Below are 14,985 nucleotides of genomic sequence, written 5' to 3'. Positions count from 1 at the left end.
CTAGATTGTAGGCTCTGCTGGGAAAGAACTGACAGTTCCTGAAATATGTTGGATACACACAGATAGAAAAAGCATAATTACATAATCAAGTCCTAGTTTTCCCCATTCTAGTTTGGGGAGTAGCTATGAGTAAGCTAAGTGGGAACAATTGTTCTCCTTTGAGTTATCTTTCAGTGTGATGCAGAGAGTGGTTTTCCTAAGAAAATGTACAGCTGATTTTCATTTTTTATTATTTGTGTGTTTTGAGTTATCCAGCAGCTCTCCAGTTTGCAATGTCAGCAAATGTTGTTAGGGTCAAGATTACTCTAGCAACCATGTATTGATTTGAATAAGAGACTAGTATATGAATAGGAGAGGCCTGAATAGAAAGATAAGCAATAAAAAGTAGCAATAACAATAAATGTGTAGATTTAAAGAGCATTTGTTTTTCAATGGTGTCTGAAGCCAGAGTGGAGTCAGAGGAAAATGGTAAATAAGTAAAAAAAAAAAACTCTAACAAATAAATAATGATTGAAAAGTTTTGAAAGTGAACCACCACTTTAATTTATATTAGGTTATTCGTTTTGTTTAAGGGGCAGAACATGACGGAAAATGTGGTGGTATCACTAGAAAAAAAGAGCAGAGGGGTTGTCTGTATTTCATTTGTATTAGATTATTAATTGTGTTAAAGGGGCAGAACATAACCGAAAATGTAGTGCTGGTATCACTAGAAAAAAAGAGCAGAGGGGTTGTCTGAATCCTCCTGGTGCCCCCACGTGCCCCCAACCCCTGCATTCCTTGTCCCCTCAGCCTTTCTCGAGTTACCTGCCGCTGTAATGAGATGAATGCAGGGGAAATGGGGCAATAAAGGCACTTAGGTTGGGAAACATTCCTCACAGCCCTGGGCTCATCACGTTACCTCCGAATTTCTACTATTAAGAACACAAATACAAGGTAATGGGATTCAGACTATGGAAAGTGAGCGCCATGCTGCTCAGTCATCCAAAAGAAACCAACTAGTTGTCCAACCTGAATAATACGCGTAATGCGCCCTTGTATTTCTCATTATTGTTAGTATTGTGAACCTCCAATGACAGTGGCAACTGGCAATTTAAAGGGACTAAAATGCTTATATAGTATCTGTCGGATTTTGTTGAATATATGTGTACTAAACAAAACCCACCCCCCAAAAATATTCTGATTTCTTTTTCAAAGGTAGTTTCCATGGGGGAAAAAATAATTTTCAAAATAACTAGAACATAACTTAATTCTTCCTTTTCAGTGTGATGTAATAGTTTATTATTCATAGTATATATCAATATATTAAACATAAATCGTGCAGGGGGTGAAGCAGGAGAGTGGGGGTTGCTGGAAGTTGTATTTTAGCCCCCCCTTTTGGGAGAACTGTCAGCTTGCTGGGACTCACAACGGGAGATGGGAAATATTGAGTCCGTGACTAAACTGATCTCATGGTTTATCTCATAAAAATCCCGTTGTACTCTAAAAACTGGAACTTGGCTGGAGAGGTTTGTATCCCCCTGGCTCTGCCATTGGAAGGAGAACTGAAACCAACTGGGCACCCATGGACTCAAGCACAAGAAACTTCATCCATAGGGCATTGCTCCCAGATTCCATGAAAATAACTAAGTACCTTAGTGGTGTAACTTGTGGCACAAGGAGAATACGTTGAAATCTTGAGATTTATGAGAGGAGGGAGAGACTGACTACTGGGCGACACGTCTCCATTCTGTAGGGAGCAGTTTTAAGCTTAGTCCCCAATTCTCCATGCCCTGTCACCACCCTCACACATCTATCATTTCCAGCTACTATTTGCTTTTCCGTAGCTTTTTAAACGAAACTTTCACACGAGGGGGCCGCTTGGCACTGGATACACTTACATGGGTGAGAATTATTTGCTGCAACTCAGTGCGCCTCAAACTAAAACACTGGGATCCTACAACAAAGTCCAGTAACTGGAGGCTGAAAACACCAATTGCAATAATATTGATATTAAAAACAACGACAGCAATACTACTAATCATTTAATCAACAGCAACAATGATATCAATAACAAGAAGAAGAATATCAGTAGCAGTAATATAATGAAGGACAATGTCAATTCTGTATTCTTATTCTCATTCCAGTGATGAGGTGAATATAAAATGAGTACAGGACAAGGCAGGGAAAACGGCTACACGTGGATTTACTGCAAAGTGACTTATTTGATCCAAATAATAGAGCAAAGAATGCAGCGCAAAGTGCGCAATCCCCGGGCGGGTAAAACTCCGCGCAAAATGAGCAGCGCGATCCTGGGTGATATTTAATTTGATATTCCCTGTACCCAGCAGTAAAAGTCAAAATCCAGAAGCACGCCAAAAAATAACTGCTCCGTGAAAATAGGTGATTTATTTATCCCATAAGCATTTCACAAACAAGGCAACGTTTCGGGCCCTTTATCAAGCCTGTAGCCAGCAGTAACACATAGGCTTCCCAAACTAGGATAATGAAGAAAACGGAGGGGGGATCCCTGACCCTAGTCGCTTTGTAGATGTGACAAGGGGAGGAAAAATTGTGATTCAAATGGTGGGGTTGTTTGTGTTTTTCCCCTCTCTTGATTTTGTAGAGGGAACAGCGGGATTTGACCCCTTGAGTGCCGGATAAGGCGCAGCTCTGCAAGTAGCGGGGGTCTCCGTGCCCTGCCTAAAGGGTTAAAGACAGAAGTCATTGTTTCTTTTATTTCAAAGGCCAAAGCTGCCTGTGTCCCATCCCTTTGATTGATGAAGGCAGAGAATGAGTTCAGTGGCAGGAGTGACAGTCACTTGAATGGCCCATTGCAAATAAAGGGATCTGCTCCAGTGTATCTGCTGCCTGGCATTAACCATGTTATAAATAAATGGGGTCGGACAATGGCACCTTATGGAAAGGAGAGACAGGCTTTATAGCCTTCCTGGCGTCATCTCCTGCTGGGGATCCTCCATCCACTGCTTCAACTGCTCTCCCTCTATTTATCCAGCTCTCTGGCCACTGCTATAAATTCCTTTCAACAAATGCTGCCCCCAGTCCGCCCACTCTAAGCTGGGAATCACACAAGTGCGCCTGGCTGCTACATTACTGTGTGTGTGTGTGTGTGTATGTGTGTGTATGTGTGTATGTATGTGTAGGGAGAGAATTGGGGTAGGGGAGGGGAGAATAAATAAAATATAAATAAAATATGGAGGCATATTTACAAAGTGTTCCCTGCTCTGTGGCAATCCTGTATTTGCAAGGATTTATGCAGAAAAAAAGTGTCAACGTCAACCCCAACAGGGATTGGAATCAATGGGTTAAAAAGACTGGCATCCCCCAAGTAAAACTGCACTTTAAATCCATGCCCTGTACTGCTATGCTGAGTGGAGACACTTGATGATGATGATGATGATGATGAAGGGGAGGAGTTAGCAAGTCCCCTCTCTGGGATGGCAGGGATTCTGACCAATTAGAATTGACTTCCCTAGACGGGACAGCAGTCCGATTGGCCAATAGCAGAGGAGAAGTCCTAGTGCAGCCTCAGCTGAAAGAACTAATAAATACTTCCAGGCAGACTCGCACCTCACTCTCAGCAAACAGTCAGGAACTCTCTGGGTCCACACGGGCCCCCGGCAATTCCCCCTCACACAGTGTCACTAGTTACCCTCCGAGGCAGGACGAGGCTCTGCTACCTTCTCTGGCATCTCAGCACAGGGTGCCACCGACTCTCACTCTCTCTTTACAGGGGGACTTGGATTTAGTTCTTTGTAAGGGAACTGATGATGACCAGCTTGGCTGGAGCTGTGCCAAGAATGATGAGACCATGCCCAGGACAGAACTATCCCCGGACTGGATTCCCCCTGGAAGGTGGGTCCTGTGTTGTCTGTCTAACTAGCACTACCCATATTGGCGATCTATCTGCCTTGTATGTAATCTATATAACTAGCCATCTATGGGTATTAAGTATCTATCTATCTATCTATCTATCTATCTATCTATCTATCTATCTATCTATCTATCTATCTATCTATCTATCTATCATCTATCTATCTATCTCATCTATCTATTTATAATATATCTATCTATCTATCATCTATCTATCTATCTATCTATCTATCTATCTATCTATCTATCTATCTATCTATCTATCCATCTATCTATCTAGCGATCTGTCAATCTATTTATTATCTATCTATCTATTTATGTATTTATTTATTTATCTATTATCTATCTATCTATTTATCTATTTATTATTTGTCTATCTATCTATCTGTTTATCTATCTATCTATCTATCTATCTATCTATCTATCTATCTATTTATCTATGTATTATTTGTCTGTCTATCTATTTATCTATTTATTATTTGTCTGTCTATCTATCTAGCTAGCTATCTGTCAATCTATTTATTATCTATCTATTTATTTATTTATTTATTTATTTATCTATTCTCTCTCTCTCTCTCTCTCTCTCTCTCTCTCTCTCTCTCTCTCTCTCTCTCTAATTAATCTGTCCGTGTAATTATGATTATCTTTAACTGTGTTGGACCAGGATATCTATAGGTATATACATCCGTATACCTTTTTCCATTTGTCTATTTATAAGTCTGATGAGCGATGTTTACCTTTTTTTTGTATCTATCGATCTGTCTGTCTGGCCTTATCACGTGAAACTATATCTGTCTGTCTATAGATTCTGTTTTATTTTGTCTGTATGTCATGTGAGATGATTCTGTCCACTAAAATATCTTATCGTGTATCTCTTTTCTGCCTTTGCCTAAACTATCTTTATTATATCACCAATATATATAATATAACCTTTCCCTGTACCTTATAACTGTGTGTCTGTCTCTAAGGCTGTCATGTATGCATTGGTGATAGAATATCTATCTATCTATCTATCTATCTATCTATCTATCTATCTATCTATCTATCTATCTATCTATCTATCTATCTATCTATTCTATCTATTCTATCTAATAATGTATATAATTATTCGAATCTATCTATCTATCTATCTATCTATCTATCTATCTATCTCTCTCTCTCTCTCTCTCTCTCTCTCTCTCTCTCTCTCTCTCTCTCTCTCTCTCTCTCTCTCTCTCTCTCTCTCTCTCTCTCTCTCTCTCTCTCTCTCTCTATCAGCTATCATCTATTTATCTAGTCCTTTTCTCGTTTTTAAATTAACGGGCGCATCTGACTAATGAATCAGCTGTTTCGAAGTACATACAGAAATAATGATAATACATATGCATCTATTATGTATTTATATATTGCTGGGGTGGACACTAAATAGTTTGTTTAAAATGCACAGTAGCAGAAAGTTCAGTTTAGTTACATATGTTAATGTAATACTGACAATGCTTAGAGCTCATTAATTACTTAATTTATTTTGCTGTTTAGCGCTGTACACATCTATATATATATATATATATATATATATATATATATATATATATATATATATATATATATATATATATATATATATATATATATATATATATATATACAATATACACACACATATATATATTCAGGTGTGTGCTACAGCTTTGTGAGTGTTTGTTTATATATATGATATTTATGCATTTATGTAAGCGCTTGGCTTTTTATTACACATAGGCAATGTGTGTGTACATGAGATATGAGATTGTTTGCCCAAGCCCGGGCAGATGGCTCTCAGTTCTCAGTGAATAACGGAGGGAGAGGAAAGTCTGTACACTCCACACTTAACTGGCAGACACGGTGCAGAAGGGCCTTTTAATAAATCCCTGGGGCTGTCCTATCCCTGTCCATTTTGGATGAGGTTATGATTATTTTATGAAATAGCAAAGACAGCGGCGGAACTCTGTCTCCTCCAACCCACCCAAAGTTTCTCCCTCTCAGCAACTTCTGCTACAGATACACACCCACATATAAAGCGTAATTACCAACATGTCTGGTACACAGGATGAAAATAAGGTGAGGAAGGAAATAATGCTCAATCATGTATGCAAATACATGCAATAGCTGGCAGGGCCCATACATGCAACACGGATCCTATGCCATGAATTGAGAGCTATTTCTAATTTTGGAAAAATGTAATGTGCTTTTGATCCCTTATCAGAAACACTGTGTGTAAGTAAAAACCAGTGCCAGGGATGCATGCATGAGCCATGTACATTCAACAACAGTGTGAAGCCTGTAGGAAGGGACAGAGGAGTTTGTGATCCCACAGTATAGCCGTTGGCATTGCAATTTTTGTGATTTAATCCAATATAAAATATATGAGATTAACTGTTCATTTGGTGTCTTTTTTTTAACATGCAGTGTCCACTCCTTTAGGACAAGGCAGGGTGAACCAGCTGGGTGGAGTATTTATCAATGGAAGGCCCCTGCCCAACCACATAAGGCACAAGATAGTTGAGATGGCACACCATGGCATCCGACCCTGCGTCATCTCGCGCCAGCTCAGAGTGTCGCACGGCTGCGTCTCCAAGATCCTGTGTCGCTACCAGGAGACTGGATCCATCAGACCTGGAGCCATCGGGGGCAGCAAACCCAAGGTGAGCGAGTGCAATGCCTGCAGGGGGCGATACTTTCACCTGCAAGTATCTTGCGAATCATACACATTCTCATACTCACCCACAGGTCGTATACACTTTTCTAAATGTCGCAAACAGTCGCCTCCAAGACATACTCACTCATTCTGACCTGCAAGTCATAAATTGCGGGTGTCACACTCATCTGCATGTCAGACACAATCTCTCACTCACCTGTATCAGCGACACACACCAAAACCAACATTCCATCAATGAGAAGTGCACAATAAAACCCATAGTCAGCTATAAACTCACCTGTACACTATACCCATGCACTCCTGCAACTAATAAACATGCAAGCCAATAATTTACCTGCAAAGGGCAAACTCCCACTTATTAAACTCAGTGGTATTTATATATTGACAAACACTGGCCTAAATACATGAGCAACCCCCTCCTTCCCTACAAACACGCACACAAAAACGCAAAAGCTGATACCTTGCATCAGAGGTGCCCAAAAAGTAGATCCGAATCTACCAATAGACCTTTGGTGATCAGTAGATCTCAAGACACTGTCAACAATCAGCTCAACTAAATTACCCTCCTGTTTCATGCTTTCCATTCAGATATTTAAATCAATATAATCATTCAGATATTTAATAAATCAGTTTAATACATTCAATAAATAATTCAGATATTTAAATCACTATAATATTTAAGTTATATTTTCAATAGAGCAGAATGCCAACAATGCTTTTATGGATGTAGATCATAATGGGCAACATCATAAAAAGTAGACCCCTCATTAGTAAAGTATGGGCTCTCCTGCCTTACACTAAAAGACAAACACACAACACACGTTGGTGGGAAGTGTTTCACAAATAAAGTGAAAGTGATAGTGCAGAGTCGAGTTGTGTGGATTTTTGGATGCAAAATTGTACAGTATATTTTTTGCATAATGAAGGTCACTCCAAGCAGCTTTCCAATGTAGTCATTCGTTTTAATCGTATTTGTATATTTAATTGTTGTTGAATGCGGTATCTGTATTCTCTGCACTGCTGGCTCTAACTCCTGGAACAATGTAGCAGAATTCAATTGTTTTATTACATTTAGAGGATAACTGCCTCATTGTTTCAAGCGGCAGACAAATACTGCTTTAAAAAATAACTATTGGAAAATATGATTTTTCATGTATATTGCCTAGATTTTAATTTCCTTTCAATGAGCAAATACATTTTCTTGAGGTCACCTTTAACACGAATTTCGTTTGATATATTTTAGTTAAGATTTCTCCTCTGTACAGACACAGAATTAAACTTCTGATAATGGCATTTCTAGTAACCCGATCTTTGGATTTTCTAAGCCTTAAAAGTCGCAGAGAAACACTGAACCAATGAAAGATGATATTTCCACCAGCCTAAGGACTTGAAGTTCATTCTAAAATAAAAAAAAAAATAGAAAAATCCAAGCTGACATCTGCAGGTTAAATAAAGTCGCAGAGAACTTGAGTGCTGTTGCTGCGAATTTTCTCTTGTGATCTCCAAGTGGACCCAAAACTAATTCTACTTTCCCTCTAAAGCAGGTGACTACTCCAGAAGTGGAAAAAAAGATCGAAGAATTTAAAAGAGACAACCCGGGTATGTTCAGCTGGGAAATTCGCGATAAATTACTTAAAGACGGAGTATGTGATCGCAATACTGTGCCTTCAGGTACTTCAAGATTAATATTAATACTGCAGATCATCCATCTCTATTAGAGTAGGCAGATCACTTAGGCAATAAAATCTATCGATCGCTTCTCTGCTGAGAGAGGCTTTTCCTATGGAGCCATCACGCTCCATTAAATATTAATTACTGGCTGCATTATTACATGGATCATTTCTAACGTTGGTTATTAACCTCATATTTCAATGTAGACACGACGAATGGGCGTGTATAACGATGGAGCCGTTGTCAAGTCAATTAATAAAAAGGGAACATTGGAATAGCAAATAAAATATATGTTTGCAGTTTATAATTACTGGTTACTGAGCACCAGTCCTGAAATGTTCCTTCCAAGTCTTATATTTAAATTGGAAAATAGTTGTACGTTTTAAGACAATCAAATAAATAAAATAGTCATGAAAAGTAAACGAAATTTCGTACAAGGCGAAACTCGGTTTGGTGTAATTTCATTACCAGCGGTTAACGCTGCAAAATTGGATTCAATCAGACAGAAAACATCGTTTCTTGCCTTGCCTTTCAACAACTGTAGAAATACGTTCATAGGTTTTTATAAACTAAAATATGAGATTTAAAACGAATTGTGATTAAATGAGGGCACATTGAAACACATGAAATAATGACCTTGTAGATTAGGGTAATTATAACACGGTACAGCAACTTTACCGGTAATTATAAGAAAATACTTTATGGAAGAGTAATGTACAACAAATAAAATTAGATTTAATTGTATCGGATAAAACAAGGGGAAAGTTTGATAATATGCATGGTATGAATGTGTTAATTGCAAAGGCGTTTAACCCTTCCCTGTCAACTCCTCATTGCAGTAAGCTCCATCAGCCGAATTCTGAGGAGCAAATTTGGGAAAGGGGATGAGGAGGACATGGAGCTGGATCGAAAGGAGCAAGAAGAGAGCGAGAAGAGAGCAAAGCATAGCATTGATGGGATCCTAAGGGAAAGAGGTAGGGCACTGAGCTTTTATTTTACCCCTGCTAGAAGGAGAAAGTTGTCGCTAGATCTGGCGATTTTTCGCGTACTTTATGTTCACTTATAATTCAATTATTCAGTATCAAGCTGATTCATGTGTTGTTTTCTAATTCAGTTTTCTTCGTTAGCTTTTCTTTTTTTTTTTCCCACTCGGGTGAAGTAATTGACCTTCATTAGTTTGCGGATATTTTGGAGTTGTTTAAATACAAGTCAATACATGGATCATTTTGGGCTATTAGGGTGTTATAAATCACTCATTCCTGAGCTGTTTTTATTGACATAACTGCTGGTAAATGAGTAACCGAGGTGTCAGAGCAATTGAACCATTTACACGTATTAGCAGAGATCAAAGCAATTGGAATTCCCAGTTTAGCTCTTCAGAGACCTGGGCATTGTCCTACCTGATGGCTGGGGAGATAGTGAGGAAGGTGCCTGGGGAAGGAGGGGGCCGCACCGCACTCTCATTGGAGACTTCAATAAGAATCCGTAGGAGTTTGTAATTCAATTCTACCCAGGCAACCATTTCTTTATACAAGTGATATTCAGCCTATCTGAAACGATCATCTCTCCCTCCTGCACTAACCTAGCCCATTCCTTGGCTATTTCCTTCAATTAAAAAAAAACGCACACATGTTATGATTTTTAATTTAACCCCTTCAAGGCGAGGGAAATTGGCAAGTCACCCCCCCCCCCACCCCAACTGAAATGACATACTTCCTTCAAAACATACAAACTTATTTCAGCTGTTTTAGGGCTTTGATAATAATTCGATTCCAACAGAAACATTTGTCCTGGGATAAATTGGAAACAGCAGTTCCACCATTTGAATGTGTTTCTGTAATTCACGATTTGCACAGTGAAATGAGCAATCGGCAGCAATTAGAAATATTTAGGAAGAGGGGATAGAATTGCTCAGACTTGATTGAGAGTTGGTCCCAGATTCCCTAGAAATTATCTCATAAATTAGTTTGTCTCAGATTTTCTAATTTAATGTTGATTTTATTATTATTACTAGTGAATGCTATGAGTTTGTAAATCTTTCTTCAACTCTGCACTCACTTTTTTTTACTGGCTCTGATAATTATTTTACGTTTCTATAATTATTATATTTAATGTTCGGGTGCTTTGAAGAGACTTTTAGTTTCCTAAATGTTCATTTTTTTTTGAACATGGTGAAAAGAGATTAAAGAATTGTGCAATGTTTATGCTTGTACTTATTTCTGTAAAGGAAGAATAAATGTACATGTGTGTGTACAAAAAAACCCCACATATATTTAAGAAAAGAGGGCACACAGTAAACAGTATTAGCTGCAGGAGATCTGGCTGCAAGTTATTCGTATGCTGTATCTCAGACAAACAGATAGAAAGCTTAGTAAAACATTTTTTTAAACTATTTATTGAGTTGTGTTGATGCCCCCAGTATGTTGTTTATGACGTCAATAGATATGATTCGCTGACATATACTGGGACACGTCATGAGATTGATGGAGGGGTGTTAATGTAATGGGTGGGGGCTTGGTGCTGTTGTCTCTGCGTCCCAGAAAGGACAAAACGCATGAGATGAGCTGCTCAAACATTTGTACAACTTTTCCATGTGAGACAATGGGGCCCCGCCATATCCAATCTACACTTGGAGATGAACTTGGGGACAAAAGCAGGAGAGTCCATTGAAAGTGGCCCTTTGGCTCAGACAAAGCTTCAGTTGGGAGCAGCTTGGAGGGGACTGGAGACTGGGGGGGAGCTGCCTTTCTTCTAATTCCAAGAGAAAGAAACGAGAAAGCAGCAGCACAAAAGGCCCAGAAAGGACATTATGGCCTTGCAATGAGGGATGAATAATTCAATAGGCGCTGCTACTGAGAGTTTTATGGACTCTTCACTGGGGAGAAGAATAGAAGGGGCCAATTCACCTACAAACTCTTCCCGGGTTCATTGGCCTGGATGGAAAGGAAGGGGGGGTTCAATTTAACTCCTCTGGTGCTGGGCGCTGCAGTTTGGGTGCAAGTAGCACTAGGACTTCAACCTACACTTTGTATTTCTACTTTCCTACTCTGGAATTTGGAATAACCATTCTGACATAAAATCATAGCATGAAGCGGGTTAAGGCGAGGGGACTCATGTTGGACCCCATGTGGGTAGCTTTTTAACGCTTTAAGTGCTACTTCTCCAGGTTGTACACTGCAGAGGCAGTTGGAGCTGTATAATGTCATTCAGCTGGAGATTTGGCGCTGTTAACTCATTGGAGTGAAATGCAGAGGAGCAGAGGCCAAATGGGGCAGCCTGTAGAAAATGAATTCCTTTGTACTGCTCATATTATTCTCTATAGAAATCCGAGTGGGGCCAGTGGCACAAGCTGCTGTACAAATGGATATCATTAGGGCCAATCCTGTGCAGTTTGGAAGGGAATTTTCTAGGTTTCTGTTTTTGATTTCAGGCTTAAATACAGAGAGGTCTCTCTAAAGTCTGAGAAAGAAATGCCACCAGCTTTGCTCCACATCTGTGACTATGTATATGAATCTGCATGGCAATGTGCCACAATTAACCCCACCAGGGCTCTAAATCCTCCCCCTCTGTGTCTTACAAGTGACTGGCCCGGGTCTCGAGGGCCCTGCCCATTTCAGTGGGTTACACTCCCTGCTGCATAGGGGCCTGAGGATGGTAAAGAATATACTGATTGACAGCCAACTCAGGTCGAGTAAATAGGTTGGGACTCTCCAACATTTTGTGAAGGCGAATTCTAGTAGTTTTCCTAACAGTCCCTTGGCCTTGTGTCCACTTATTATGGGTTAATAAAACGTATTAAAGGCTAGCAAGCGATGTATGTATTATATGGGAATTTAGTACATACTATATATTTGCTGCATTCATATTTAGCTTAGCAGGTTACAATAATTTAGCATAACAAGTGTTACTAAAGCCATAATGGTGATCATTATTGAAGAGGTGGTTTACTCACCTTACAGTTAACTTTTAGTATCTTATAGAATGGCGTATTGCAAGTAACTTTTCGCTTGGCCTTTATTATTTTTTAAACTATTATCATTCTTCTTCCGAATCTTTCCAGCTTTCAAAAGGGGGTCACTGACCCCATCTAAAAACAAATGCTCTGTACGGCTACAAATGTATTGTTATTGCTACTTTGTGTTACTCCAGTCTCAGTACATATTCCAGTCTCTTGTTCAAATCAGTACCTGATTGCTAGGGTAAATTGAACCGTAGCAACCAGAATGCTGACATTACCAACTGGCGAGCTGCTGAACGAAAAGCTAAATAACCCAAAAACCACAAATAATAAATGAAAACCAATTGCAAAATTGTCTGAGAATGTCACTCTCTGCGTCATACTACAAGTTAACTCAAAGGTGAACAACTCCTTTAAGAGAAGCATGACAGGGTTAATACCATACAGTGCTGACAGTATTATTAATATTACTACTACAGAAAAAACGCTTTTTTTTCGTGTGTAAAAGCCCTATAGCTCTAGCGAGGGCGTGTATAATTGACTGATTTCATGATATATTAACCCAAGTCCATATCTGGAATCACTAGGCCATTATTAGCATTGGGCAGACAATTCAGATGACATATAGTGATAGCACTTATTAGAGGCGGACTGTAGAGCCCCATTCTGTAAATGTCCCCATATTGCTTGTTAGCTCTTTGAACATGAATTGGGTCCTGTAAATATTTCTGTAGCTGCTCGGAGTGACATTTGCGCCCCCTGTGAGCGCATGAAAGGGCTCCAGCTGAATGGCTTTCTGTATTCCCCCCATGCAGAGTGGAAGTGGCCCCCAGGCGGCGTCACAATGCCCATGTCCTTGGTCAGGCGCTCTGCCCAATGGGCTCAGTGCGAAGTCTTCTAGAGCCGACATCTCTGCGGGCGGATTCAACTGGCTCCTTTATTCCTTGTTCACTTTCATCTCCCGCAGCCCCGCCTCCTCTGTGGCCTCGGGCGAACATTCGTGACATTTCTGCAACCTCCCCGAATTGCTGTGATTTTATTTAACCCACTGTGGCTCTCACTGGGGCAGCCCCTGCTTGTGGGAGTTTAAGATAAGGATATGTTACAGCAGGAGGGGGATTTTGTAGGGGGGGGGGAAATGTAATGCAAGTCAGATATGGAGAATGGGTGGGGTGGCAGTTAGTGGCAGAGCATTGGCACTTGGAAGAAGAAGGATATATATAAAGTGAATAAAGTACCCCTTATTGTAAAATATATAGTGAATAAAGTACCCCCTCTTGTAAATTATAAGGATATTATAAGTTACCGTTTCATGACCATATAATAACAAGAGGGCAAAGGCTGAGTTTTTAAACAGGTCATGGAATTCCGAGGTGACATAATATCCTTATATTTTCCAACAAGTGGTACTTTATTTATTATAATACACAAGTTGTAGTGAGTTGTGTGACAGAAATGACATCACTCCTCACCGTTTATAACTGATGAGATCCCTAGTCACTGTTTATATAGTGAATAAAGTACCCCCTCTTGTAAAATATAAGGATATTATAAGTTACAGAGGAGTTTCATGACCATACTGGTGTTTTTATACAGGTCATGGAACTCTAAGGTAACTTCCAATATCCTCATATTTTGCAACTGGGGGTACTTTATTTATTATAATACACAAGTTTCAGTCAGAGTCATGTGACAGAAATGACATCAGAACTCACCATTTATAACTGATGACATCAGAACTCACCGTTTAGAAGGATATAATTTACAAGATATTCATGGCTTTTGTGTATTATAATAATATAATGAAGGAAGGCTGGGGCGTATATGCATAAATAAGGGATATCTATGCTGCTGCATTTAGACAAATACAAGAGGTTCTCTTCAATTAACCCTATCAACATTGAGAGGTTGTGTGCATACAGCTACGAAAAAATGTCTTACCCTTTAAATCAGGGGGTTGTCCAACCTGCTGCCCAGGATGTATATGAATGTGGCCCAGCTTGAAGGAGAGAGAAAAGGGAAAAAAAGAAATAAATTAAGAAATAAATGTATGGAAATACAGAGTCTGCCCATTTCCCCAGTTAGTAATAATAATATAATAAGTCTGCTTAATATCCAAGTGTCCCAAATTCCAATGTATTGCTGCATCTGGTTATCCAACTGGTATTGTAGTTGTTTTCTCTGTATTTTATTTAATTTTACAAATTTTACAAAAGTGTTTGTGTATTTCATGCGTGGCCCCAGACAATTTTTCTTTTTCCAATGTGGCCCAGAGAAGCCAAAAGGTTGAACACCCTGCTTTAAATAAATCAGGGATTGTTTGTCCACATATTGCAATATATTTAAGCTGGCCAACTACGTCAAAGTCATCCCATATCTGGCCAGTCCTACGCTTAATTTTCATCTGATTCATTAAGAATTCTATTGCTTAAATATATTGCAATATATGGACAAACAATCCCTGTTTTGTTTAAAGGGTAAGGCATTTTCCAGTAGCAGTATGCACAAAATGTCTCTGTCTTAAATATATTGATAATGGGTTGAGTGCAGAGGAATCTTGTATTTGTCTACATGTATTTTGTGGTCACAGCCTCATTGCACCCCCGCCTAATGGTTTTAAAAATTAGTGGTGAGCACAACTTTCCCTTGTTTGTTATATTCTGCTGCATTTATTGCTGTCCTTCAACTACACATTTAGCATCCCCGCTGATGTACATCCAAAGGGGTTAAGAATATAAATATATGTCCTTTGCAATCATATCCACCCCATTCCCACAGATCTCTGTGCTGATGGACCCAATAATCGGAAACA

The 14,985-nt window shown here is 39.3% G+C and overlaps 1 protein-coding gene across 5 annotated transcripts in view; it reads left to right on the top strand.

The window, feature by feature from the left end:
* Window positions 1-3,222: 3,222 nt before the first annotated feature.
* The window catches only part of pax3.L (paired box 3 L homeolog), a 46,990-nt gene continuing 35,227 nt past the window's right edge, over window positions 3,223-14,985 (top strand). The window contains exons 1-4 of one of the 5 annotated variants that reach the window (XM_018262074.2): window positions 3,223-3,852; window positions 6,295-6,530; window positions 8,089-8,143; window positions 9,055-9,189. In XM_018262074.2, the coding sequence (XP_018117563.1) occupies window positions 3,765-3,852; window positions 6,295-6,530; window positions 8,089-8,143; window positions 9,055-9,189 (514 nt within the window). In that variant the 5' untranslated portion in view covers window positions 3,223-3,764. 5 annotated transcript variants of the gene reach the window in all.

Source organism: Xenopus laevis, chromosome 5L (genome assembly GCF_017654675.1).
Source record: "Xenopus laevis strain J_2021 chromosome 5L, Xenopus_laevis_v10.1, whole genome shotgun sequence".
NCBI lineage: Eukaryota > Metazoa > Chordata > Amphibia > Anura > Pipidae > Xenopus > Xenopus laevis.
Note: the sequence above shows the minus strand (reverse complement) of the source record. Positions and strands in the feature narration are given on the sequence as shown.